General features: G+C 31.9%; 2 protein-coding genes across 3 annotated transcripts; one reads left to right on the plus strand and one right to left on the minus strand.

The window, feature by feature from the left end:
* The first annotated feature begins 9,539 nt into the window (after nucleotides 1–9,539).
* LOC122599485 (beta-adaptin-like protein B) lies at nucleotides 9,540–18,519 on the plus strand. Its single transcript, XM_043772004.1, has 15 exons — nucleotides 9,540–9,728; nucleotides 11,897–12,094; nucleotides 12,543–12,656; nucleotides 12,757–13,007; nucleotides 13,151–13,286; nucleotides 13,685–13,864; nucleotides 13,949–14,041; nucleotides 14,175–14,386; nucleotides 14,465–14,528; nucleotides 14,608–14,787; nucleotides 15,127–15,219; nucleotides 15,309–15,688; nucleotides 16,145–16,334; nucleotides 17,536–17,739; nucleotides 17,937–18,519. Exons 1-15 carry the CDS (start codon nucleotides 9,642–9,644, stop codon nucleotides 18,234–18,236), a joined length of 2,682 nt encoding a protein of 893 aa, XP_043627939.1. The 5' UTR covers nucleotides 9,540–9,641; the 3' UTR covers nucleotides 18,237–18,519.
* Nucleotides 18,520–18,671: 152 nt separating this feature from the next.
* LOC122602120 lies at nucleotides 18,672–21,070 on the minus strand. 2 transcript variants are annotated; one of them, XM_043774847.1, is made up of 7 exons: nucleotides 21,053–21,070; nucleotides 20,018–20,330; nucleotides 19,658–19,802; nucleotides 19,420–19,559; nucleotides 19,141–19,203; nucleotides 18,991–19,059; nucleotides 18,672–18,915 (listed from the first exon to the last, which is right to left on the minus strand). In XM_043774847.1, exons 2-7 carry the CDS (start codon nucleotides 20,207–20,209, stop codon nucleotides 18,829–18,831), a joined length of 696 nt encoding a protein of 231 aa, XP_043630782.1. In that variant the 5' UTR covers nucleotides 20,210–20,330; nucleotides 21,053–21,070; the 3' UTR covers nucleotides 18,672–18,828. The 2 variants fall into 2 exon arrangements, with proteins under 2 accessions (XP_043630782.1, XP_043630781.1); XM_043774846.1 differs by lacking the exon at nucleotides 21,053–21,070 and having other exon boundaries at nucleotides 20,018–20,378.
* Between the last annotated feature and the right edge of the window lie 5,596 nt (nucleotides 21,071–26,666).

Here is a 26,666-nt window from a genome sequence, read left to right on the forward strand (position 1 = left end):
CTCACATGCTAATTTTTTAATCTATAAATATATAATACATAAATAATGGGCCCTCATGATTTTCCCATATTAAAATATTAACATATGAGAGAGATTTCGCCCAACTTAGGTGCCTAACAGCACCACCTTCACTTTTTTCATATATATATATATATATATGGTGGGCTATCAAATGAGAACCAAATTAAAATGAGAACACTTAAAAACTACATTTTGATGCATTAAAAGTTCATAAAACTGACATAGTGCATAACTAATATATATATATATTAGGTAAAATAAAACAAGTATTAACGTAAAACAAATAAAATGATAGGTTTTTTTCACTGAAAATCACCGTGCATCATGAAAAATATCGTGCATCAATTGTTTTGTGAATTTTCATGCATCAATTTAATTATATATATATATATAGAGAGAGAGAGAGAGAAAGAGAGTCCAACTTTGTATATTTTATACTATACTTTTTATACATGCAATTATCTTTCATCGGACATATCACTTTTTAGGCTGTAAGCCTGTAACCAGTAAGTTACGAGTATATGGTAGCCATTTTTTAATAGACAAATACCTCTAAAGTTAAGATTAATTTATAGGTAAAGTTAAAAGAAATTTTAACTCTTAGATTAAAATTAAGGGTTAAGATGGCTTTTAATTCAAGAGTCAAAATCTTTTTTTTAATTAGAAAAGTGTTTGACCAATATGTGTGGGGTCAAAATTTCAAATACTGATTATTCTGAGCTAATACATGCATGTATATGCGCGTTATTAGGTGGAAATATGAAAGTGATAGTCTTTTAGCAAAATATTTTTTTGTTAAACAATAAATACATGTATATTATTATTATTTTTATTTATATGAGCATTTTCTCAATCTTGAAGTAAATATGTTGATCCAGATTTGTTTTTGTACGTTTATTATAAAAAATGTTACTCGTATAATTAAATATTACTAATTTGTTGATGCATGACTAAAAGCATCCGTATCTCATGCGATGCGACTCTAAAAAAATGTTTCAAGTCTCACATAGACTGATAGATAGACACATACCGACCATGTCACATTGTGATTTAATTTTTTTCATTTGTCAAAATTCTATGAAAAACACGTAATCTATGTTGTCTGTTTTTATATGGGGTAATACAAAAGATGATCCCGTCTACTTTATACTATACGACATGTATCTTAATATGGCCATTTACCACTTCAGAACATGACATGCTCGTTTATTTTTACGTCATGTTATACATAAAAACTATTTCTTGTTTTGTCGATTGGCATTAGATCAATCAATTGGCATTTTAGTAGTGGGATAAGACTCATTAGTATCATAAGATTTTTGAGTTCGAATCTCGATCAATCAAAATGGTTTTCCAAAAATGTTGAGTTTCCTCTTAAATTTGGTGACTTGATACTGGTTAATAATCGAGTAGTACTATTGATGACACGATATAAGTAAGAACCAAATCACTCGAAATATAACAAGTGTCCATAGTGGCCTATTGGGAAAAGGCTTGTTTAATATCTGATAATTTTATTTAGCCCCTAAATTATAATCCACATTTTTACTCATATAGTTCATGTTATCATGGTACGGTACGTCCAGACCAAAATAAATATTGCTCTGCTTTGTGGAGGAGATTTTCAAATCATAATAGATTAAAAACCGAGAGTATGATATGCACATTAATTAACTAACACCCTATCACCAAAGCTCCCATATAGATGAAACATGAGGATGAGGGTGATAGATGGAACCATCAAATAGACTATACATGCAACAAAAATATGACTATGGGTCATAAATGTTAGAAATTATACGAAAAATCATCATTGCAAAATATATTAAACCACACTAACTATTATTGTGGTCAATGGGTTGAAGACTTGAAGGTATATTGATAAAGTTTTTTTAGACCTTGGAGAAATTCATTAATGTTCAGATCACTTACTACATTAAGAGTGATTTATTGAAAGGATTTTTCAAGAGTCTTGGTTTTCTTTTTAGACATGCATGATTCGAGCTTCGCATACTGTCTAATTGGATGTTACCGTGATGTCTCGAATACTAACTACTGACTCCCTGTTTAAAAACTTTTAAAAAAAAAAGGTTAAAAAAAGTTTTAATAAAAACATTATTGCGATTAACTCTAAAACTAACTTAGACATGGAAGAATAGATACCTCACACATGAACGAACCACTTTGGACCCCCAATCCAAATAAGGGAATGAATTTTAATCAAAAATGTACCATACTTTGTTTTCTAATAAAGGCCACAAAATGGATCAGTCAAAGTTCGTAGCCTATATGCTAGGAAAAGTTTAACATGATTATGCTTATACCCTTTTTTCAAATATTTGGTGATTATGATTGTTTAGTGCATATAATTGAGAGCTTATATTCTCTCATGATGGCTGATGCACCCAAGTATGTGCTAAAGGTTTGTTAGTCAACGGGTTTTATCTAAGGATGTTTATATGCTTAATTCTATTTCTATATCACCAAATATCGTGATCCTTTATTAAGAACGGACACTAAATGTTAGACTAGATTAACCTTGAATTGAGACTAAGTGTTCAACCATCATATTTCAATACCGGGATAGTACATGCACAATGTAATATGGACTTATGGAGTATATTTCAATTCTTGAATTATCTCTTGATATCAAAGTATATGCATATGTTTTTTATGACAATATCAAAGTATGTATAACATGATGAATTGTCATTGATTTTATTTAATAATCTTCATCATTTTTTTTTTGTTTTACAACAAAATCACAACTCTAACCAAGTCATGATAAAAATTATAAGATATATATTATTAAATATCGATCAAAACGCTAACAATCCTAATTATCTGCATACTAAATTAATTATGCAGGAGCTAAAAACTAGATGATCAAACTTCTAATTAAAAATGTTCCAAGGCCTTTTCTTCTAAAAACAAAGAATTAGTTGAATCATAATTGCATATTAGATATTATATGTCAAGTGAAAAAGATATTATCAAGTGAAAATTTCGTCCTATAAGCTTAAAACCCTGTTTGATAACCCATTTTTAAAAATATGAATGTTTTAACATTAAAACCCTTTTGAGAAAAAGATTTAATATATAGGCCATTTTGTCATTGAAGTAATATTTCTTATGAATTTCGATTAACGAATCTAGCTATATGCTCGACTCAAACTTTACATTGTCCTAAAAACCTAAACTATTGTATATTTAATTATTTATTACATAATTTATAAAGCTTTCTATAGTGATGAATTATTAGTATTATAAAAGATTCCAAAAAGAATCCATATTTTAATTTATCATTTTTAGTACTCTCAACATACAATGATTATTCCAAACATGCACTTTTGACCAACAGTATGTTGAAATGAAATGAGAATTAAACATTTCTATAAGCTATTTCAATAGTAAGTTTATTCAAAATTCTTAGGGATTGTTTGGTTCATAAAATATTTTTGATGAAATTAAAATTCATAAAGGTAATTGAAATTTAAAAGAATTGTAATTGAAATTTTTCATATTTATAATCCTGTTTGGTTTATATATCTATGGATGGAATTGGAATATAAATTAGAATAAAAAAACATTAATGCCCTCAGTAATTAAAACGACTTAGTGTACATCAGTTCATTCCCATTGGTGAACCTCACTACCACCAATAATTAAAAAGATAATAATCAAAATTTAGAACCATCAATAATTTTTATCATTACCGTCGTCCTCATCCATCCTCAACCTCAACAGTTCCATTACAACTAAATCAAATTAACGTTTCTTTGTCCCTCAAAATAAAAGTTCCATTATGTCATCAGATTCTTCTTTCTTATAAGCCTCCTCTTCTTCTTTGTCCAAGTTGTAGCGACAGTAGGTGTAGCACCTCCGATAGTTACACGGCAACATGCCATCAGTAATCCCACCGTCAGTAGAAGCAGTAACAGTACTCCCACCACCACTGGAAGGAACAACCTTGATGCAATAGTTTCTTGGGATTCGTATAGTTTTATAGGAATCTTGAATCGGTAACTTTTAATGGATGTATTTCTTAAAAAGTAACTTTTGATTATCAGATAGAAAAGATTGAAATTTGTTTTATTTTTGGGTATTTTGGTTGAATTCCTTTGAATTTAAACTTTCCTTCTATAAACCCAAGGAATCTTGAATTCACCCAAACGAAGGAATTTCAAGAATTTCAATTTCATATATTTTTCAACCAAACAACCTAAAAAATGGAATCTTGAATTCAATGAACTAAATATGCCCTTAGAATTATGACAAACTCTACATTATTAACGTAAAAAAAAATAATTAAACTTTTATTATAAAATTCAAATGACGTACTTCTGATATGTTTGTATAATTTGTATGCACGCTAAGGCCGATCCTTATATTGCGTTTTAGTGACGTCTGACGCGCGGCGGCTCCACGCCGCTAGTAGCACGGCGGCGTCCAAGGCCGCGTTCGTCTCCTTCCTTCCACTTTTAGCCGCGCGGCGTTAAGGCTTGGTGGGGCCGTTTGTACTGTTGCTTATTTAAAAAAAAAAATATTTCCAAGTTTAGTTTTCAAAAACCAACGGCTCCTATGCCTTTTTTTAAAAAAAATTTTTGTTTTTCTCTTTATACCCCTTCCACATTACCATTTCAAATACACAACTTCATATCCCTTCCAAACCATTTTATCTTTATCAAACCATACCATAAACCATTTTTCACAAACCATTCTATTCACAATGTCTATAAGTGTGTGGACTCAATATGAGGATCTATGTTTGTTAAAATGTTTGGTGACGAGGAGACCAGACCCTGTTACGGGTAGGTGTGAAATGAGCAATCCCGGCGTCTCTTTTTGGGATGACGTTACTGAAATGTTCAATGCAGAGAGCAATGGAGGACTACGAAGCAAGGCTCAATTGCAAGGTCACTGGTCTAGGATACGGAAGGAATGTAAATAGTTTGAGGTAATTTGGACACGAGTGATTGCACAAGGAGGCAACGGGGAGGATGAGCAAAATTATACAACAGCGCATCAGATATATCGGGAGAAACATGGGAGGGGATTCAGATACGAGCACTGCTTCAGGCAGCTTATCTTTGTTCCTTTTTAGTTGTTCACCAGATCATGAAGTAGACTTTTTAGTTTGATTAAGTGTGGTTTATTTTTTTTAAGTGTGTTTTGTTTGTTTGAAGTGTGTACTGTCTTTTACTATTGTAATGTTTGAAGTATTTTAATAAAACAAGTCTACTTTAATAAAAATAAGTTTATTCATAATTAAAATAACATTACAAACGGAAATAAAGAAAAACGTACAATACAACATTAAAACAGCCTACTTATTTCTTTTGGGCATAAACTGCTCTGGCCATGTTGATGGACTCATCTAGGGTCATGATTGCACAAACAATTTCTTCCACAGCTTCTTTAATCTTGTTTTTTTTCAATACTGTCTTTTTTTATTATTGTAGTATCTTTTATTTTTAAGTAATGTAATGTGTTTTAATTATAATAAAATGTGTTTTAATTATAAATATGTGTAAAAAAAAGAAATAATAAATAGTGAATGAATAGTGAAGAAGTGGGTAGTATAAGGAGGGGGTGTTCTTGGAAAAAGAAAACTGATGAATAGTGAAAGAATTGGGTAAGAAGTGGGGAAGAAGCAGCTCCTATAAGGAAATGCATACAACATCTAGAACCTGACATTTCACTTTAATAAAATACTTTATTTATATAATATTTTTTGGTAATACACTATGTTCGTATCCGTACAATACACAATCGGATTCCTTTATTCAAGTTAAAGTTAGATGAAAAATATGAATAAAGAATGAAATAGTTAACTCATATCATGATAATGTAATACTAGTATATTCTTTAATTGGTAATTTTTCGTGATAGTTTAATTTTGTAATGTCAAGTTATTCATAAATTTTTCTTCAAATTATATGCATGGTTTATTTATAATTTATGTCTCAAACTCATCAGTATTTAAACAACATTCTTATCAACTCCATGTTCATGCGTTGAGGACTAGCTTCAGACATAGATAAATCCGTAAATGTGTACCACATACAGCATAATAATAGCATATGAACACATTTTTCTATTAACAGACATACCACAAATAATAAAAGAATTCAAACACTTTCAAACTTAATTCCACTAAAAAATAATTCATATATATATATATATTGATTTTTAAATATTCAATTTAAAAAATAATTTTCCTGTTTAATTAAACTTTAAATTAAACTTTTAAACATTTTATAATTACCACATAGCAATGTTAAAGTCAATTTCCACGTTTTCATTTTAATTATCTATCTATACTACCTGTATATATAAATTACTCCTCTCAAAGTTTAACATTCTACCTTTAAAATATCTAATTTACCCTTTTAATTTATACTACCATCAAACACTTTAATACTTTATCCGTGAAATTTTAAAAATACCCTTAATAAAAAAATCTCTTACGCGTGTCTCTTCCCTTCCCTGAAGTTGCTCACATAGTGTACCCAAAAAACACACATGCGTTACTGAATTTAATAATCAATCTCACTCTAAAACAATAACGACGGTTTGCACTTTCAGCCGGACTAAGAAACACGTGAGTTGAATCATACATTCATTTAATAACACGGTACCGCTACTTAACTAGTGTTTTTTTCTTATGCTTGCCGCATCGTGCGGGTACAAGGCTAGTCAAACTAAAAACTAGCTAGTGAACTTTTCAAGTTTATTAATTAATTGCTTGAAATCTCTAACTCAAATCTCCGGAATATCGAAAACAAATTACTAAAGTTATAAAGGTTGGTAGCCATTAATAAAAACCACACCACAACAAAGTGTGTTTTTCTTTCTCTTCGAATTTTATTGGAGTTTGGTGAATGTTTGACCGAGACAAAAGATAGTGACTAATAGTCCTTTTGTTTTCACATGTATTATATTAGTATTTTGCATTCCTTCCAAATATAAGTGAACTTGCATTTGCGTTGTACATAACATTAATCCAATTTTGAATTTGGTTGATTTAGTGCAAAATAAAAATTAAAAATTAAAAAAAAAAAACATTTTACAAGTAAAGTCGAGCTCACTAATATGTGCAATAGCCACCCACCAGGAACATTTGTGCGTATTAAACATCGCAAATATAAATATTGATCAAAAGAAGAAAAAAGACATCCAAACACTCTACATAATGAAATTTATGATGTTAATTAACTCTTGAGATAAGATTCGTTATTAAATTTATTGAATCTTAATAAAATGGATTATGTAACGAATAGTGGTAGATATGTAGAGGTTTCTAACATGGCTATATACTTGAGATATATTGTCATTCAACAAAACTTTTTTTTTTTTTTTTTTTTTGTATTTTTTTTCTTTATTATGGTCAATTTAATTAATGATGTAACTATTGTATCCAAAAACTTTGTTTTATTATAAACTCGCTGTTAATTATACGTCTTTCATTCAAAAGTTAAAAATCCTTTTTTTTTTGGAAGTTTTGATATGGTTTACAAAATGAGATATTATAATAAAGTAGGGTTTAGTGCGCCGAAATGCAATAAACTATGTCTAAAAGGTTATAGTGTGTACGAACTAACGTTCTTTTTTATTGTATGCATAAACTTAATGAAAAAGTTTATATCATGCAACTTTTTGTGACTGACCAATAAAAACCTTACACGTGGCCTTTTAAAAAAAAAAAAAATTACACGTGGCAGCTCATACGGGCTGCCACGTATTCAGATTGCATGATTTGAATATTTTTACTAAGTTTATGTATACAATAAAAAAAAAGTTAGTTCGTGCACACTATAACCTTTTGGTCATACTTTGTTGCATTCCGACACACTAATCCCTATAAAGTATCAGTAGATTTGTAATTTATTTTGTCATTTGGTTTTAGGTCAAGTGGTCAGCTATCGTCTTGTTTGGGGGACTAGTGGGGGATGTTGATTTGGATACCCGAAATCAAATCTTGATTCTTCGTTGTTTCAGGTATTTACATCTTGAGCGTGTGTGTATACGTGTCGTCACTCTTCTTCTGCAAGAATGCACGAGTTCCAACTTCCAGCATACTGTTCTTCTTGGGTGTGATGCGTGTATTTTAAGGCATATTTTACACACGGGCAAAAAAGAAAATGTAAAATTGGGGGTTTTGTGACCGAGTTGTCACGTTGTTTAACAAACTACAAGTGATCTTTTTGAAAGATTTTAAATGTTTAAAAAATAAATTTTGGCGTAAGAGGAGCAAAAGATAAATCTTAAGGTCTAGTTTGTTTGATCTTTAGAACCAGAAAATGTTCTCAACCTCCAGTTTATAATCAATTTGTCATTATCCGATTATTAAACTAATAAGTGAAAATGACTAACCTTAATAGATTAAAGTAACAATATGAAAACCTAACCTCCAACTGTCATAAGACTTGAACCTCACAAATGTAAGAACTTGAAATTTGCAAATTGGAAAAGCAAGACACTCCACTAAAATTGCATGTAACGTTATTTTTAGCTAAAGGTTGACTTCAAAGTCAAGAACACCAAATGAGTTTGCACCAAATGAGCTACTTCGTCTCACTCAAACTAGCTACTGCGGTGATCGGTAATGACTTTTAAAACAAAATTTCAACGTAGAGATTTTATGCAAATTGCGATTGAAGTTTTACGAACAATTTGAGAACTAGAGTTAGAAAACGAAATTCTAATAATAAAGAAAGCTTTTAGAAACTTCACAACTAGTGACCTTGAATAATTAAAGAAGTACAAACTTAACTTGAAAGTCTATGATCGAGAACTTAGCAAATGAATTTAACCAGAAGATTTTTTAGATGACAATTATGAACAAAATGTGACAAGAACTTTTGTGATCAACAATTTGCAATAAATTTTCCGACATTGAGTTTTGGTCTAGAATAGTGAGCAGACTTATACTATTCGAGCATGTGCGTTTCAAAACAGCTAATAGAGATATTTGATTTTTCATTTCCCTCTTTTGTGCATTGATGAATTTATAGTACGAGTGGGATGAAAGAAATCTTGTCCATAACTTATAAATCTTGAGCAATTTCCAATGTTACTATGGAGTGTACGGTCGTCGTCACCATCATATCACCGCTGCCTTATGCGTGTACAGTGTATCATTCTATGTTCTAAAATTTTGTAAGTACCACATTTATATTATTTACATTTTCTTCCGCGTACATCATTCAACACCATCACCACCACCAATAGTAGCCGCCATTATAACCTATCGTCGATACCACCAAGCTGCCACCATGACCACTACCACTGCATTGCGTGACTAACGTGGTATTACAGATAAACTAAACGTGAAAAACTTTTTTGTTTAGAAACAATACTTCGATTTACGTTAGCCTAGGTAGACTACAATTCTACAAATGGTCCAATGGATACAATAATGGGCTACACACCCGGATCGAATTTTAGCCCTGTAACCCGAATACCCGATAGCAAAGTTTCCAATTCTGACATTTCAAAGTTCCTAATTTCAATAAAATCTTCCATTTCCACACCTCTGTCTCCCCGGTGTCTTTCCAAAATCATCAAAGTAAAATTCCCGGTTGACTCCGATCACCGGTCAAATCTGAAAAAAGAAAATGAGCGGACACGATTCAAAGTATTTCTCCACAACTAAAAAAGGTGAAATCCCTGAGCTGAAAGAAGAACTCAATTCTCAGTATAAGGTAAATCAATCTTTTTCTCACTTTCCCTACACCTATACATACATCCTATTTATGTATCTATATATATATATACATCTTATTTGTGTATTTATCGATTCATTTGATGTTAATTTTAGCTGAAATCCCTGATAATATATATCATTGATCTGATTAAATGTCCAGATCTATAACTTTCATATGTGCTATAAATCAGTCAGGTCGTTATTTAAAGGTGTTTATTCGACCTTATATTGATTCGTAAATACGAACGAGTTCGATTCCATGCTTTACATAGAGTAATATTCTAAATTATAATTATATATTTCTGCTAGTAGTTAGTGAAACTGTATAGAATTTTGAATGAGCCGTTACTGTGAAACCGCGCAACTGCATTGCGCAAATTTAGTTTTTTTTGTTAAAAAAGTACTTTTTTTGAGGAGTTATATATACGTATTGATCCGAGGCACGGAATATTTGTGAAAACTTGTAATTTAATGTGATTGAGTGTAGGATACGATGAATAGAATTTGATCTGTAAGCGAGTGATCAAATGAAAAGAACTGTAACCGAGTGAGTATTTGATTTTTTTGAACATGATTGTGAATTATGAAGAATCGATTTGACAACTCAATCACGTCTGATATGATCGGTAGCTAAAATGTAAGAAACTAAGAAGAAAAAATTGAAAATTGATTTTATATTGCTTAAACAATTGTACAATTTGTTAGTTATTTATACAAGAGAATGTACCTGTGCTGGTTAGGAGCGTTGCAGTCAGTCAAATACATTATATAAGGGGTATGATAAGTGTGAGTTTTGTAAGTCGATGATGTAGTTAATGGTGTGGTTAAGTGCTTTTAGACAAGCTGCATTGGAGATGGTGTAGACTTGTGGTTTGGGTGAAGGTTGGTCTACTATAAGACTAGAAAAACAATTCATTATATATGTAAATCTTCTAGCTGAAAGCCGAAGGTCATAGGTTCTCTGGAGGCTTATTTTGTTTTGCCAACTATAAGATGTCCTTCTGTTCACAATTCACATAACAGGAAGTTTTGACTTCAATTAGGGTGATACTTTTGCTTAAATATGAATTGATGTAATGATGTTTACCTTCTCTGGACTTAAGATATTGTTTAACAAGTAGGGATAGATAGAGATTATCATGTTTCATTAAGTGATAGTAATTTAGTAAGGAGATTTATATGCCCTTCATCGTATATACTTTAAATAATAGAATATTCCAAGTGCATAATGGTAAGATCAATGAGATTCTTGTTGATATATGGTGTAAATAATAGAATATTTATAGAACACAGACTGCTTCAAAAGCATTGCCTATGAATATGACCTAATATTTTAGCAGAAGGACATGATTCCCAGACAATATACTTTACACACTTGTACATAAAACATTCACTCTTAAAATAATCATTTCTACTTGCTTGATCCAATATAGTATTTGGTTTGTGTCCAGACTTGGTATATGGCATATCTCTACTACATTATAAAGCATTTGTTCCCTCCAAATTTTTTCAACTTTCAACTTTTCAACTTTTCAGCCACTCATTTTTTTCTCTCTCCTTCATAATTTTTTTTATTCCTAATTCATTCAAAATCTTTTATCTCAAAAACCGTACATTGATAAATTATAAAAATTATATGGGTGTTTTTAAATCCGAGGGCGGAGCCCGTACGGCGAAGGCATTCGGCTATCACACTCTATGACCTATCACCCCCATCATCTCACCGCCGCAACGCGCGGGTACTTTCTCTCGTTGTTAATGAAACAGATTGATCTAATACAATCATTACAAGAGATATATTCCATATGCTTCGATTAATTTAATAGTCTCTATCTACAAGGTGTTTTTGCTAGCATCAGATAAGCTTATACATGCATCCATCGTATTGGATTATTGGTAATAATGTAGTATCGTTTTGGTTTTGGTTGCCATGAACACACTTAAATGTCAGTAACAAGTCTTTATCTCATAGTGGTTAGGCTAGGCAAATTGAATCCCTTAATGTATTGATAAGAAACTGCTAATGGTTAAGGCTTTTGACATGGCTAGCTTATGGTTTAGTAGAAATTTGAAAATATTTTTATATATGTAGTTTTTTACATGGTAGCTTATATTAAATTTTTAGCTCATTAGTTTGAAGCGCTTTTTTTTTTACTTGTCATCCAGGATAAGAGAAAAGATGCAGTTAAAAAGGTGATTGCGGCTATGACTGTTGGGAAGGATGTTTCATCACTATTCACGGATGTCCTCAACTGTATGCAGACTGAAAATTTGGAGCTCAAGAAGCTTGTTTACTTATATCTCATCAATTATGCTAAAAGTCAACCTGACTTGGCCATACTTGCAGTCAATACATTTGTGAAGGCAAGAAGTAGGAACTAGGAAGAGCTCTGTTTGATACATATATTAAAGTTTGCTTCTTGAACTTTTATCTAGTGAATTGGGAAATGTCATATATAGAGCCATACTTTCCATGTACTAGTAATCTAGTATAGTCGTTCCGTGTTAAGTAAACCATTTAAAAGTTTATAGAAATATGATTGCCTAGGGAGACCAATAGGCCACTTTGATCATATGTAATATATAATCCTGAACAGCTTTTTAGGGAGGAGAATGAGTAGGGATGATCCTACTGTTGATTGTTTTGCGTTTGTTAGGTTTTTCGTGTTATATGTAGCTTTTCCCCTTGTTATCTTATAGACTTAAACACATAATGTATAGGCACCATAATCAATCTCTGCGACATAGAATGATTTTGAATCTCTATCGTATGTTTCTCATATTGATGGGCATATGAATATGAATGTTACAGGATACACAGGATCCGAATCCTTTGATTCGTGCTTTAGCTGTTAGAACAATGGGATGTATTCGAGTTGATAAAATCACAGAATATCTTTGTGATCCCCTCGAGAGGTGTCTCAAGGTAGCATACTTTTATGTTAATGGAATCTCTAATTGTTTTCAATCATAGTGCTATAAGATTATTTAAATTTCTGCTTCCATCTTTGGAAATCTTCTATCAGGATGATGATCCGTATGTTCGAAAGACGGCTGCTATATGTGTTGCTAAACTTTATGACATTAATGCCGAGTTAGTTGAAGATAGGGGTTTTTTGGATGCTCTCAAGGATTTGATATCTGACAACAACCCTATGGTAGTAGCCAATGCTGTTGCAGCTCTTGCTGAAATCCAAGATAACAGCAGTAAACCCATCTTTGAGATCACCAGCAACACACTTACAAAGCTCCTCACAGCTCTTAATGAATGCACCGAGTGAGTGTGATTCTTAAATGTGATACCTTTTTTTAGTAAAATGTGTTCTAAAATAGATATCATAGTATGGTTGGATACCTGTTTTAGTTCCTGTTGTCATTATTTAATCTGTTCTTTATATATTGCTATGAATATGATGACAGGTGGGGTCAAGTTTTTATTTTAGATGCCCTTTCTAAGTACAAGGCCGCTGATGCTCGTGAAGCTGAAAATATTGTCGAGAGAGTCACTCCCAGACTACAACATGCAAATTCTGCTGTAGTTCTTTCAGCTGTTAAGGTGGTCTTGCTTAATTTCTGTAATGTAATTTCCCTAAAGATGGCAAAGTGGGCACACAGGTCGATTGGGTCAAGCACCATTGTCCATTTAAAGAAATAGTCCATAAATGATTGAAGTTTTGAATATAAGTACAACAGTCGTTATATCTTATGAATAAAACTATTTAGCTGTATTTAGAAAAAAGACTCTTCGACTCTTTTACTGACTTTTGAACCTCCCATTTTTTAAAATTTGTTTTTTGTTTTATTCATTGGAATTTGGAAATAGAACATAACCCACAGTGACTAGTGACTAGTTCTAAAGTAAATGGTTGAATGGTTCTCAATTGCCACATTCGATCTGTGGAATCCCCATGTTTTAGTTTCTCTAGTCTTACTATGTGATGTTATTCTTTTAAGATGATTCTTCAACAAATGGAACTCATCACTAGTCCTGATGTTATTCGGAATCTCTGCAAGAAAATGGCCCCTCCTCTTGTAACATTACTTTCTGCAGAACCTGAGATTCAGTATGTTGCCTTAAGGAACATTAACCTTATTGTACAACGGCGTCCTACAATCCTTGCCCATGAAATTAAGGTATCATGGTTTAGCATTTACTTCTTGTGGAAAGCATTCATAGTAGTTAGAGGAAATATCATCTGACTTGTACCTATTTTCCAGGTGTTCTTCTGCAAGTACAATGATCCAATTTATGTGAAGATGGAGAAATTAGAGATCATGATAAAGCTTGCTTCTGATAGGAATATTGACCAGGTGACTAGGATGCTTCAAAAGCTTTTAGTATATTTGTTGAATGGATCTTGTCTATGTGGTGATACTTGTTAAGATCTAGTTAGTTGAAATGACCAGATGTAGCATTTCTCATGATATGTGCGGTGTATCCCAGGTGCTATTGGAGTTTAAAGAATATGCCACTGAAGTAGATGTAGATTTTGTCAGAAAGGCTGTCCGTGCTATTGGACGTTGTGCTATCAAGTTAGAGAGAGCAGCTGAGCGTTGCATTAGTGTTCTTCTGGAGCTCATCAAAATTAAAGTAAATTATGTCGTTCAAGAAGCTATAATAGTCATTAAAGATATTTTTAGAAGATATCCTAACACGTAAGTTAATTCTTGCTCCATTTATTAAGCAGCTGGGTTAATTAAGTTTTGATGTATTAACTAAATTTTTGACCTCAGTTATGAATCTATCATTGCAACACTCTGTGAGAGTCTGGATACTTTGGATGAGCCAGAGGCCAAGGTATTATGGATTTCTAGGGTTCTGCTCTTTGTAAAAACGTGATATTTAGATATTAATACGAACAATCTTTTTTTATCAGGCGTCAATGATTTGGATAATTGGTGAGTATGCTGAAAGAATTGATAATGCTGATGAACTTCTTGAAAGTTTTCTGGAGACTTTCCCTGAAGAACCTGCGCAAGTCCAATTGCAGTTATTGACAGCCACAGTCAAACTTTTTCTTAAGAAGCCAACTGAAGGACCACAGCAAATGATTCAGGTAAAATTCATTTTATATGGTTATGGTGTATTGCATTTACTCTTTTAAGTTTTTAATGGAAGTGTCTGGCTTTGTGTTTTGAAAATAGTATTCGATTAGGTACTTTTTTAATTTGATGATAAGCATCTTCTACTGTTTGGACTTTGGATATAGCAACTTTGGCTCTACCTTTCTGCCAATATAGGGTCAAATAATCAATTTAGATATAGCCTGTTTTATTACAGCTAACATAATCAGTTTTAAAAGCAATGCCAAGCAAATATTCTGTTATGCTTACAGCAGATTCCTAATGCAAGTGAGTTATATTTATTCCTATTAAAGAGATCATTGTCTTTGTAGGTTGTATTGAACAATGCCACCGTGGAGACTGATAATCCAGATCTGCGAGATCGTGCTTACATATATTGGCGTCTTCTATCAACTGATCCCGAGGTTCTTGTTCACCCACTGTTTATTAGTTCTTGATTCATTCAAAGTACTTATAGGTCCATCAATTCTAATGACTTGGATTCATAAATTAGGCTGCTAAAGATGTCGTTTTAGCTGAGAAGCCGGTGATCAGCGACGATTCGAATCAATATGATTCATCCCTTCTTGATGAGCTTCTAGCAAACATTGCTACGGTATCCTCTGTATATCATAAACCCCCTGAGACATTCATAACTCGTGTGAAAACTGTTCAAACAACAGAAGAAGAATACCCTGATGGTATTGAAGGAGGGTACACCGAAACATCGTCTACATTGGTTGCTGATACTGGTGCATCTCCTTTACCTTCTTCAACCACTGATGCTGCAGCTAAGCAGCCAGTTCCTGCTCCTGTGCCAGATTTACTTGATCTCATGGGTCTTGATGGAGGTGACGATAATGCTGTTTCGGCTGATCACTCAATGGCCGCTGGGTAAGTATCCTATACTTGGAACAGAATGCTATTGATTGAGGTGGGATTTTTGACTATTTGATGAGGTTAGGGTCAAATCAGCTTATGTATTGTATCTAGCTGGTCAAACTGGTAATGCTAATAGAACTGGATAAATAGGAAATATGGCAAATGGGATGAAAACTTGAAACTGGAAAGTCGCCAAAGTCTATGAGCCTTTTAGACTTATAATGTTAGATTATGAGTAAAATAGTATAATTTGTAATCATATTAAACACACTTTCATTCATAAAACATTGAAAATTTCTGACAGTAAATGTAGCAGGTCGACCTGACCCACCCAACCTCTTTTGACCCGTTTGGAAGCATTATCCAAGCTTCCCCGACCCTTACATATTCCCATCTTGAGTTAAAGTAACAAATTTGCAGTGAAATTCTATGTTCAAAAGTTAACCAATAGCTTTGCTGCCAACGCAGGCCTCCTCTGCCTGTTCTGTTAGCAGCGGCATCTGGTCAAGGTCTGGAAATTAGTGGGCAGATGGTACGGAAGGATGGTCAGATATTTTACAGTTTAATTTTCGAGAACAACGCAAATATCCCGTTAGATGGATTTATGATCCAGTTCAACAAGAATACTTTTGGCCTTGCAGCTGGTGGTCCCCTTCAGGTATCTATTATTGCAATATCGCCCTCTGCATTTTAGGGTAAATTACAAAAATTATACCTGCGGTTTGTTCGAAACTACACTGGTCATACCTACAATTTAAAAATTACGCGAGTCATACCCACTGTTGTCAAAAACTTACACTAACCATACCTATCACTGACGGTCGTCTATTTGACCGTTAAGTCAAGTCACGCGTCATGCATGTGAGGTATCAAAACTGTAATTTCGTGAATACTTCAGGTATTATCCTTGTAATTCACCATAAAAATAATTATTAATAATTTTAGACTTTTATTTATACTTTATTTATTAAGTTGGGTAGATATGACATTTATTATGAAACAATAATTTTTATAATGAAAAGTATATTGAGAAAAATAGTTGATACAATAATGCATTTATTATTAAATATGTCATGATTATTTTGTTATATGTATATAGTAAATACAACAAGGATGAGAACCATCAAAACCACTAAAATTTTCACTTTTATACATATATATATATATATATTATTAATTTATGATTTATTCTTTTTAATAAAAACCTATTTTAAAAAATACAATTTTAAAAAGCAATATAATTTTTTCGTATGGTTTGTTGACATCCCCCTCAGATTAGAGGGGTAGAGTAATATCAAATGCTCATTACGGTTTTAGAATATATCTCAAAATTAGCAATTTGTAATATTTTATGTTTAAAGTTTCAGAGTTAATCGTTATTCTAATCTTAGAATTTCTAAGCCTAAACTTGTATCGTATGATGACATCCTTTTATAATTTTTTAATTTTTATTTTGAAATAGGTTTTTAAAAAAAATATATATGTGTGTGTGTGTGTGTGTGTATGTGTGTGAGTTTTAATATAGAATATCTACCCACTTTAATAAATGAAATATAAATATAAATATCTTAATAATTTTTATTATGGTGAATTACACAAATGATATCTGGAGTATACACGAAATTACGGTTTTGATACCTCACATGCACAACACGTGACTTGACTTAACGGCCAAATTGACGGCCGTCAGTGATAGGTATGGTCAATGTAAGTTTTTGACAACGATGGGTATGGCTCGCGTAATTTTTAAATTGTAGGTATGACCAGTGTAGTTTTGAAAAAACCTCAGGTATGATTTTTGTAATTTACCCTGCATTTTATTTTGTTTTTTGTGAATTTTGAGTAACATATTCTTTCAGGTCCCGCAAATTCAACCAGGAACATCAGCAAGAACCCTTCTTCCTATGGTTCTGTTCCAGAATATAGCACCAGGTCCGCCAAACTCTCTTTTGCAGATTGCGGTAAAGAATAGTCAACAGCCCGTATGGTACTTTAATGATAGATTGTCATTACTTGTGTTGTTTACGGAAGATGGAAGAATGGAACGCTCTACCTTCCTTGAGGTAACATTACTTTTTTTAAGTCTTTGTATAAGGTGATTTTGAGGTTTGAGATCAAACAGCTATATTTTAATTCAGAATCAAATTGCTATAATACAAAAGTCTTGGTGTTTATATCTGTTAGATATAAATGAAAACTTATATTTCTTAAATTTGTTTGTTATATAATTTGTTGCTGATATTCTCGCTTGTTCTTGCAGACATGGAAGTCATTACCAGACTCAAATGAGGTGTCAAAGGATATACCAAGCATTGTGATAAACAATGTGGAGGCAACCATAGAGCAGTTGGGTTCCTCCAACATGTTCTTCATTGCCAAACGTAAAAATGGGAATCAGGAGGTTTTATATCTCTCAGCCAAACTCCCTAAAGGAATCCCTTTCTTGATTGAAATTACCGCAACCATTGGTGTTCCCGGACTCAAGTGTGCCATAAAATCTCCAAGCCCCGAGATGGGTCCTTTATTCTTTGAAGCCCTTGAAACTTTCCTCAGAGGTTGATTCATGTCGCTGTTTGTACAAACTTTTTTGGGGATGTTAAGGTTCACTTGTCATTCCCAGCGAACCGTTTTTATAGGGAATGTTGACTTGTTTGCAGCTCCAGTCACATTGATCAAGACATTAGATAAATTTATGGTAGGAGTGTTCAAGTTATTTGGATATCAGAACTGTTGTATCTGGGTTTTTTTTCCTTTCGATTTTTGGTTACAAATGGTTGTTCCTGTAAAGATATCGAAACATACATTATAGTTTGCAATTGAAATACCAGCTAATTTTGGAAAAATATTGTGAAGGATGCAAGCATAGATTTTGATTAAACTACATGCATTATGCATAATGCGTTTTTTCGTTTTGTTATATGATCTTTATGCTTTAGTCCGGAAATTTTGTGAAAACCATAGTCAATATTTTGAAAAATAATATAGAAACTTGAGCTTTATACACCAAGTGAACAATATTACTGGTTAATGATCAGCAAGTTCATGACAAATAAGATTTCCTAGCTCAGAGGTTACTTAAATCAGTTAGCATAAAGTAGGCTAGACAGTATGTGTGCGTTTAGATTATACAACTAAAGCGAGCAATTATCCTCTCAACTTCGGTCCCTATGCATTCTTCTCGGTTTCTGTCTTTTCGCAGCATTAATGAACTCCATTATCACTTCCACTTCACTCACTTGCTGCATTGAACAATAAACATGAATCAGCTTGAATATCATAAACCGTAACTCTGTGTGCCTTGTCTTGTTAGTTACCTGTGAAGCAAAATGCTTTTGGATGGCATTAACCAGGTGTTCCTTTGAAGGATTAGAATGCATGTTTCCCTGCAAAAGATGAAATCAGTTTCAAAAATAGGTAACGAGTCTGCGAATGGGTGGGTAGTGGTTGAGGGTAATCTGACTTACCAGGTTAAAGGTGCTATAATATCGCCATAACGTGCTGGTTCCAAGCTTCGCAAAATTGACTCTCTGCATAACACATGAAAGAACTAATGAATTTTAAATAGAATTGCATTGACAAGATCAGATACAACGACTAGTTATATGCTACAAACTTTCTTTTAGTTGCTGATTTTCTGATCCTACAAGATAGTTGGAAATATGTATGTTTGACCTTAAAAGTCAAATGCACATCTTAACTGTGTTTCATATATATAAAAATAAAATGATGCATCTACTACTTACAGAATAACTTGGATAGATACTGGATTGAGCTACTTTGTAACTAGTGCGGTTAATAATCTTTGTTGACGAGGTTCGATCATCCCAAGGTCTTGTATACCGAAACCTTGGCTTGATCGGTTTGCTAAACGCCATAGGTGCAGCTGCCACAATAATCATAAATAATGTTGAAAGAAACCAAAAGAAAAAGGCCAAGGAACCAAATCAATGTTCAAGTCAGGGAATTTGTTTATTAACTTACAGAAGAAATAATCTTTTTCACCAACATCAGAGCCACAACTAGAATTATCTAGTTCGAAATTGTCATCATCTTCTAGACCCGTAGGGTGTTCAAGAACACTCAAAGCATTCCTTTGTAGCTTCACTTCGACCCCATTCTTCAAAACCTAACAACAGACATGCCAATGTTAGATAAATTGGCATATGAGTTATGATTAATTGAAAATGCGTACATATCTACTCCAAATAATGAACCACACTCCGCGTACAATACTAATCATTTCAGCTTGCTAATTCATACCTTGATCATTTTATACAGTTTAAATATCAACCTTAAAATTGATATGTCGAAATTGAACTGAAGTTGAGAAATAAGTAATACCAGCCAGTGCCAACCGCCAAGAACAGTAGCCTTTTTCACGACACCTTGAAGACCAACCAAAACAGATTTTGTTCGGTTGTTTCCTGTCACAATAACTTTTGTATGCCTTGGAAGAACTGTAAGCTCTTCATCACCACTCTCTTCTCGAAAATTTGACGAGATTCTTGAAGAACAGAGTTCGGGTTCCATCATTTCGTCTTTAATCCTTATCACAAATCTTCAAAGGAATCCAAGACCAAGATTCTTATTGCCTAATACTCTTCAGCTAATGAACATAAATATCCTCTTCTAATCCACAACATTGATCAAGATTCTAATATTTTACAAAGATAAAAAAAAAAAAAGAACATAAGCATAAGCAAACCAAAATTATGACTTCAAATTCTTGAACAAATTTCCAAAGAATAAGAGTAAAGCCTGCTATTGGTGAAGCTAATGAACAGATTCACATCAATATCAAGCTCAACTATCATACTTTGATCAAATATTGAGCTAACTGAAAATTAGTGATTGACTTTTGACTTTTCATATACTTGACTCTTTTGAAAGCAAAAAATTGTTGCTACAAAATGGTAAAAGCAACACTAACACTGCAAGTATATGACTAGACTTTTGAACAAAAAGTGCTACCAACTATGCATTTTTTTCACATTTTTATACTTATAAATTTTGTATGTATAAATACACTTATTCAACATCTTCAAAAGATATATAGTTAAATCACAAAAAAAAAAGTCTAATTTAATCTTTCAAATAGTCATTATGGGTTAAAGCATCAATAGTAAAACTAACTTATGGTACTTAAAAACATTTAGACCCTTTTGAGATGAAATCAAATTTCACAACTTGACATGAAATGATCTGTCTGTGTGTTGAATGCAATATATGACCCACAATATTTAATAAAGCTCCATAATACTGTATATTCACATACCCTGTTTGGTGCCAATAAATGAATACATATACTACTATTTAATGAAGGGGAATAGGGATATTTTCTGTACTATAGCATTATCCAATTTTGGTATCACATACCGGAGGATTCAGTGTGTACATTTAACAAAGTAGCTGGTATGCAGATCACCACCCAATAGAACTTTGTGAACGAGCTTGTTTTCAGAGAGCCCATATACTCGTAGTACATATTCACTACTTTAATCTAGTTAAGCATAAATATATTAAAATAATTATTTGACACCATATATAGACTATGACTCGTAGAGTCGTAGGTAGTATTATTTTCGTGGATGGTATTCACTATTTCCAAAATATTACGTTAAATGTTGACACGCTTACAAAAATAAAATTTAGGTTGTCCTAAGCGGGTCGCAAAGGGGTTGTGGATAGTCTTGGGTAATTCTCTCTTAGTATGTAAAAAAAGTTATTGAGTAAGAAAAACAATGAGGAGCTAGCTAAAGTTTGGTGGTAGGAAAAGAAACAAAATATACGGAAAGGAGGGTACCAAACTATGATACCAGAAGTCCTTTCACTCTGACAGACAGACAGACATTGCAGTCTACCATATGTATAAGATAATCGTACGGCTTTGATCTGCTTACATCATCTCGTCTTCCTTTCTTGACCCATTAAAATTTAGATTTCTAACTACCACTACTTGGTTTTCCATAGGAAAAAAGGTTTAGGAAACTTGTGAACTTATTTGGTTAGTAAGCTTGTATTACTTGTTGACTTTTTATCAAACATAAACTTTTCTTAACAATGTTCTTCTTGCTTAAGGCCCAATTTTAATGATTTGTTTTCAAGTATGATATATGAAGAGATAAGTGAGAATCTATCAGCTTAAGATTGACCAATTGACGAAAGCAAGTAAGTAGAACAAGAATATATACTCCATATATAAACAAACTACCCATTCCCTTATTCACTCTCTATTTTAAATTATCTAATTTACCCTTCTAATTTATACTACCTTCACATATCTTATCTCTGAAATTACAAAATTACCCTTAAAAGAAAATCCACAATTACCTAGAAACCCCATTGTGATAAAAAATAAAAAAAAAACTGCATTCAACTCTAAAACTATTGCTGAAAGTATTGCTATAGATAAGAAAAAAATCTTAATTGTCATATATTATATCACGAAACGATTACAATAATTACTTTTTTATAACTCACGAAATTATTGACCAATTATGTCCTTTTTTATATTCGTATTAAATTTTAATCTTTGATTATTTATTTTTTTAATTGTCCTGACCTCCTCTCCTACAATTGTATGTTTCATATAATTGGTTATTTTTCATAGTTATTTTTTGCACTTCATTATTTCATTATTTCTTGCACCTAATCCACGATTTATTTTTAGAATGATAGATACGGTTAGATGTTGCATTGACGAATCTCATGAAAGTAACCTGAATGTTATAAACCGTTACTTCATCTAACGCGTTATAGACCGTTGCCGCTGCAATGCGCGGGCACCACTCTAGTTATTTGAAACCATGGGAGGTGAAGCTTCATATTAATTACCCCGTACTACTTTGTATCAAAGTTGTAAGAGGAAGATTTCAAGTGTACACTAATGTAAGTGACGATATTTTGATTATATAAACCTGATATCTTAGAAAAAAAACACAATAACAATAACAATGCTTTTATAGTTGTAACCCTCTAACTTCGTATCGAGAATCATCGAAGTGAATATATTTGTCGGGCTATAAGTGAATTGATCGGATATGGAACAAAACTTTGTTCATATTCATTCGATTAACAAAACAACTGGTTATAGATATAAAAATAAAAATAAAAACACAAAATAATCAACTTATGAATAACAAAATACTTTACAATGTTAAATGAACATTATAAATGCCTAAATTCTTATATAAAGGTTATAAATAATTCAAAAAGGAAGTTCAAATTTCATAATGAGCCAACGTTTACGAAATGAATGAACTATTGAACAGTTTGTCAAACATTTATAAAATATACAGAAAAAACAAGAGTTATGTTCATGTTTATTCATTTAACTAAACGAATAAACTTTTTGTGTTAATGTTCGTTGGTATAGGAAATGTCATGAATCATTCGTTAAATAAGGTTTTTAGGTCTACATATTACATCTAAAGTTTTTTCTAGGAAACGTTAAAGTTGAAGAAAATGGATTTTCTAATTCACTTAATGTATGTTTTTACCTTTTAGGACTCATTCAATAAGGTTATTAGCCTTCTCACCCTATAACTCGCCCAACACACCAATCCCCCTAGCCGATTGCGCCCCTCCCCCCTTCTGGTGGAATTTATCTCTCGCCCAAGATGCCTTTGACCAAACTCTTGTTTTCCGTGCCTACTCCTTTTCAACGGATTGGAATGTGACAAGTGTCACAACTCCCCCAACCTCAAAACTTGCCTCACTCCTCCCTTTTTCCACAAAAACTCTCTTGCTTACATGGCGCCACATGGCTTTTGCCACATGGCTTTTATCCCCTCTTCTCCAACTAGCCCCACTCCTTTTAGCCTAAAAGCGAACATCTCCTTTAGGGCTCGTATATACGCGACCATGACTATTTTCGTACCTTTCATACCCACCTTAAAATGTAGACTCATATCAATATGGAAATGTACCATATAAGAAGCACTATCGCACTATATTATGCCAATCTTTTTTTTTTTTTTAAATTAGTTCGATTCAGATGTATTGAAGACAATTTAATCAATGATTTACTGGACCAACACCCTCCTCATGGAAAATGACAATTTTAACTACTATCATTGCCTACAATGCACTGGTTCAGAATAAGGGTATGCTCATTTATAATGTCGCACCAACACCATTTGTTATTTTTTTTTTTTAAGTACTATTTCCATTGGTGCTTAAGACTATAGACTTTTATAAACATTTTATTACATGTAAAATTACAATCAATTGATGAGATTATGAGAGAGAATTAATGAATTATACATGTCATGAAGTGAAGACATTAGAAGGATTTTTAAGAGGATGTATTAGGAAGATTAATCATTTTCTTTAAAATAAAGTAGCTTTAGCTTTATATATTATGAACAACAAACTGACAATTGGTTGTGATTCTATATACATTGCAAGTTTGCAACAAGGTATGATGACAAATACACATGTGATGATAATACACTGCAACACACAAAGTCTACTTTAAAGCAGAGACATTTTACATAAATTTAATATATATAGATGATACACACAAAGTCCATCTTTAAACCAAAGACATTTTACATAAATTTAATATATATAGCATATCCACTCCATACAATAAACACACACAAACATAAAAGTATGACAATAAGTAAACTCAACGAGTTGTTGTCTACAATCCTATAAGGCTATAATATGTCTTGTGTTCTCGTGTTCTTATCACTCCCACAAAAGAAAGATTGTATTCTTATCACTCCCCTTTTGTAGTCGAATTTGATACATTATTTCCATCTTCTTCAAATCTCCTAAAACATGTACACTTGTTCTTTTAAACATCTCTTAAAACACATATATTTCTTCATGTAAATGTAGATTACTTAATAATGTAAAACATATATAAGTGAAAATTTTTTTTAACAGGATATATAAGTGAAATATATTGGTTTTTCGTTCATTATATTGAAACATATAATTTTGCTTTTGCAACAAAAAAAACCATTAAAAAATGTCTGGTCACGTTAGAAAAGAAAAAAAATATTCGTATTTTTTTGTGATGAACTTAAGATATGTTTTACAAGTTGTAATGCAAAATGTACAAGTCCAACTTTAAAAACAATGTATTCAACGAGAATATATTCGATGTACTTTGTTTTAAGTACTGATTTGACCCTATTATCTATTTTATACTATTTATTTTTATTTCTATATAAAATAAAAGAAAATGATTAATCAACCTAATTGGTGTGCCGATATGCCTAAAACCTTAGGAATTTGACATGTAGAATGCACTAATTCTCTTTCCCAATCTTGCCCCCTGATTTTTCCACATGTCATCATCTTACAATTAGGCACAACTTTAGGCATACCAATTAGGTTGATTTATCATTATCCTAAAATAAATCATTTTTTCCATATCAATTTTCCGTCTTTAATATACTATTTTTTATTTTTTTTATTTTGAGCTCTTTCTCGATCCATACACTATATCTATCAAACATATCTCAAAATATTTTCAAACCCTAATTTACTTAAACTATCTTTCTTCTTTATTCGTTAATTTAAATATTTATACTTAAACTAGGTTTTTTACCCGCACGATGTGCGGTTATTTAATTGAACTCTTAAAGGTTTTGATATTATATTGATAATTAAAATTTGGTTTAGTTAGCATAATATTAATGTTAAGTATGCTTGAATATCTTATCAAAACTTAGATTTGTTTAAAAAAATATATTGAATATAATTTAAAAAAAAAACAAATGGAATTAATGTCTCAAATAAATAATTGTAATTATAATGTTTGATTTGATATAATGTTTACTTATTTAATTCAAATCTATCTAAATTTAAAGAAATATATATAAAAAAGTTTGGAGATGACACATAGGATAAGTCCTAGTTGGCAATTTTTTTAGCATAACTTTAGATTTGAAGAAGTCTTGAAAATGCTAGGATTCCTACTCTTTTAATAGATATATAGATAACTATAATACCATTAGTGAAATTATTTATAACAAACGTCTCTCAGCCTATAAAATAACAATACTAACATATTTTACATCCATTATTTTTACATTAATAATAATAACACCACCACCACTATTTGTCATTGCCGTATTACATGTTACCCTTTAGTTATATAATATAAGAGGTGTTTCAAATATCTTTGCAAAGTTTTGCCATTTTTTTATTATTATTGCCGTATTACATGTTACCCTTTAGTTATATAATATAAGAGGTGTTTCAAATATCTTTGCAAAGTTTTGCCATTTTTTTTATTATTATTTATATACCTTATAAAGCAATTTTTTTTTCTTTCTTTCTTAAACTTTCTGTTTTTAAAAAAACGAAAATACCTTTATCCTATAACTGTCCTTGTGACTCATATCATAAAATACCTACATTACCTTTTATTAATACCTACTTTTTTTTACGTTAACGCTACAATCACCTGTCGCCACATTACGCGGGTATCCTTGTTGTTTATTATTAAGCAAGTAGATAGATGTATTAGATTATAGGCCTTGTAATAACAGACTCATTGAATAACTTATTTCACTTTCCGATTTCTGAAGAAGACAAAAGCCCATATACTCAAGACTTTTGGCCCACAATAAGCATGACATCTTTTTCTCTGTTTAAGTAAAAAAAAGATACATAACATATTACTCCGTAATATATTTTTTTTTATTTATGTATCATTTAATACAACTGTAATACAGACTGATACGCATAGGATTAGTAGATTGATAAATTCCCCAAAAAATAAAAGAATTTATATCCCAACCAAATTTTTTGGTATCTAGACCATACCTACTATTTGCAGTCATAGTCGCTGCAAATAGTGCGGGCTCCCCTGTCTGTAATGACAAATCTGGCAAAAAAAGAGCGGGCCCCCTGTCAGTAATCGCTACAAATAGTTAGATATGGACAAAAACACCACTATTTGTAGTGATAATCGCTGCAAATAGTCTGGTTTAATTAACAAAAAAGTGGTCGGGATACCAGCTGCCAA

Source organism: Erigeron canadensis, chromosome 5 (genome assembly GCF_010389155.1).
Source record: "Erigeron canadensis isolate Cc75 chromosome 5, C_canadensis_v1, whole genome shotgun sequence".
Taxonomy (NCBI): Eukaryota; Viridiplantae; Streptophyta; class Magnoliopsida; order Asterales; family Asteraceae; genus Erigeron; species Erigeron canadensis.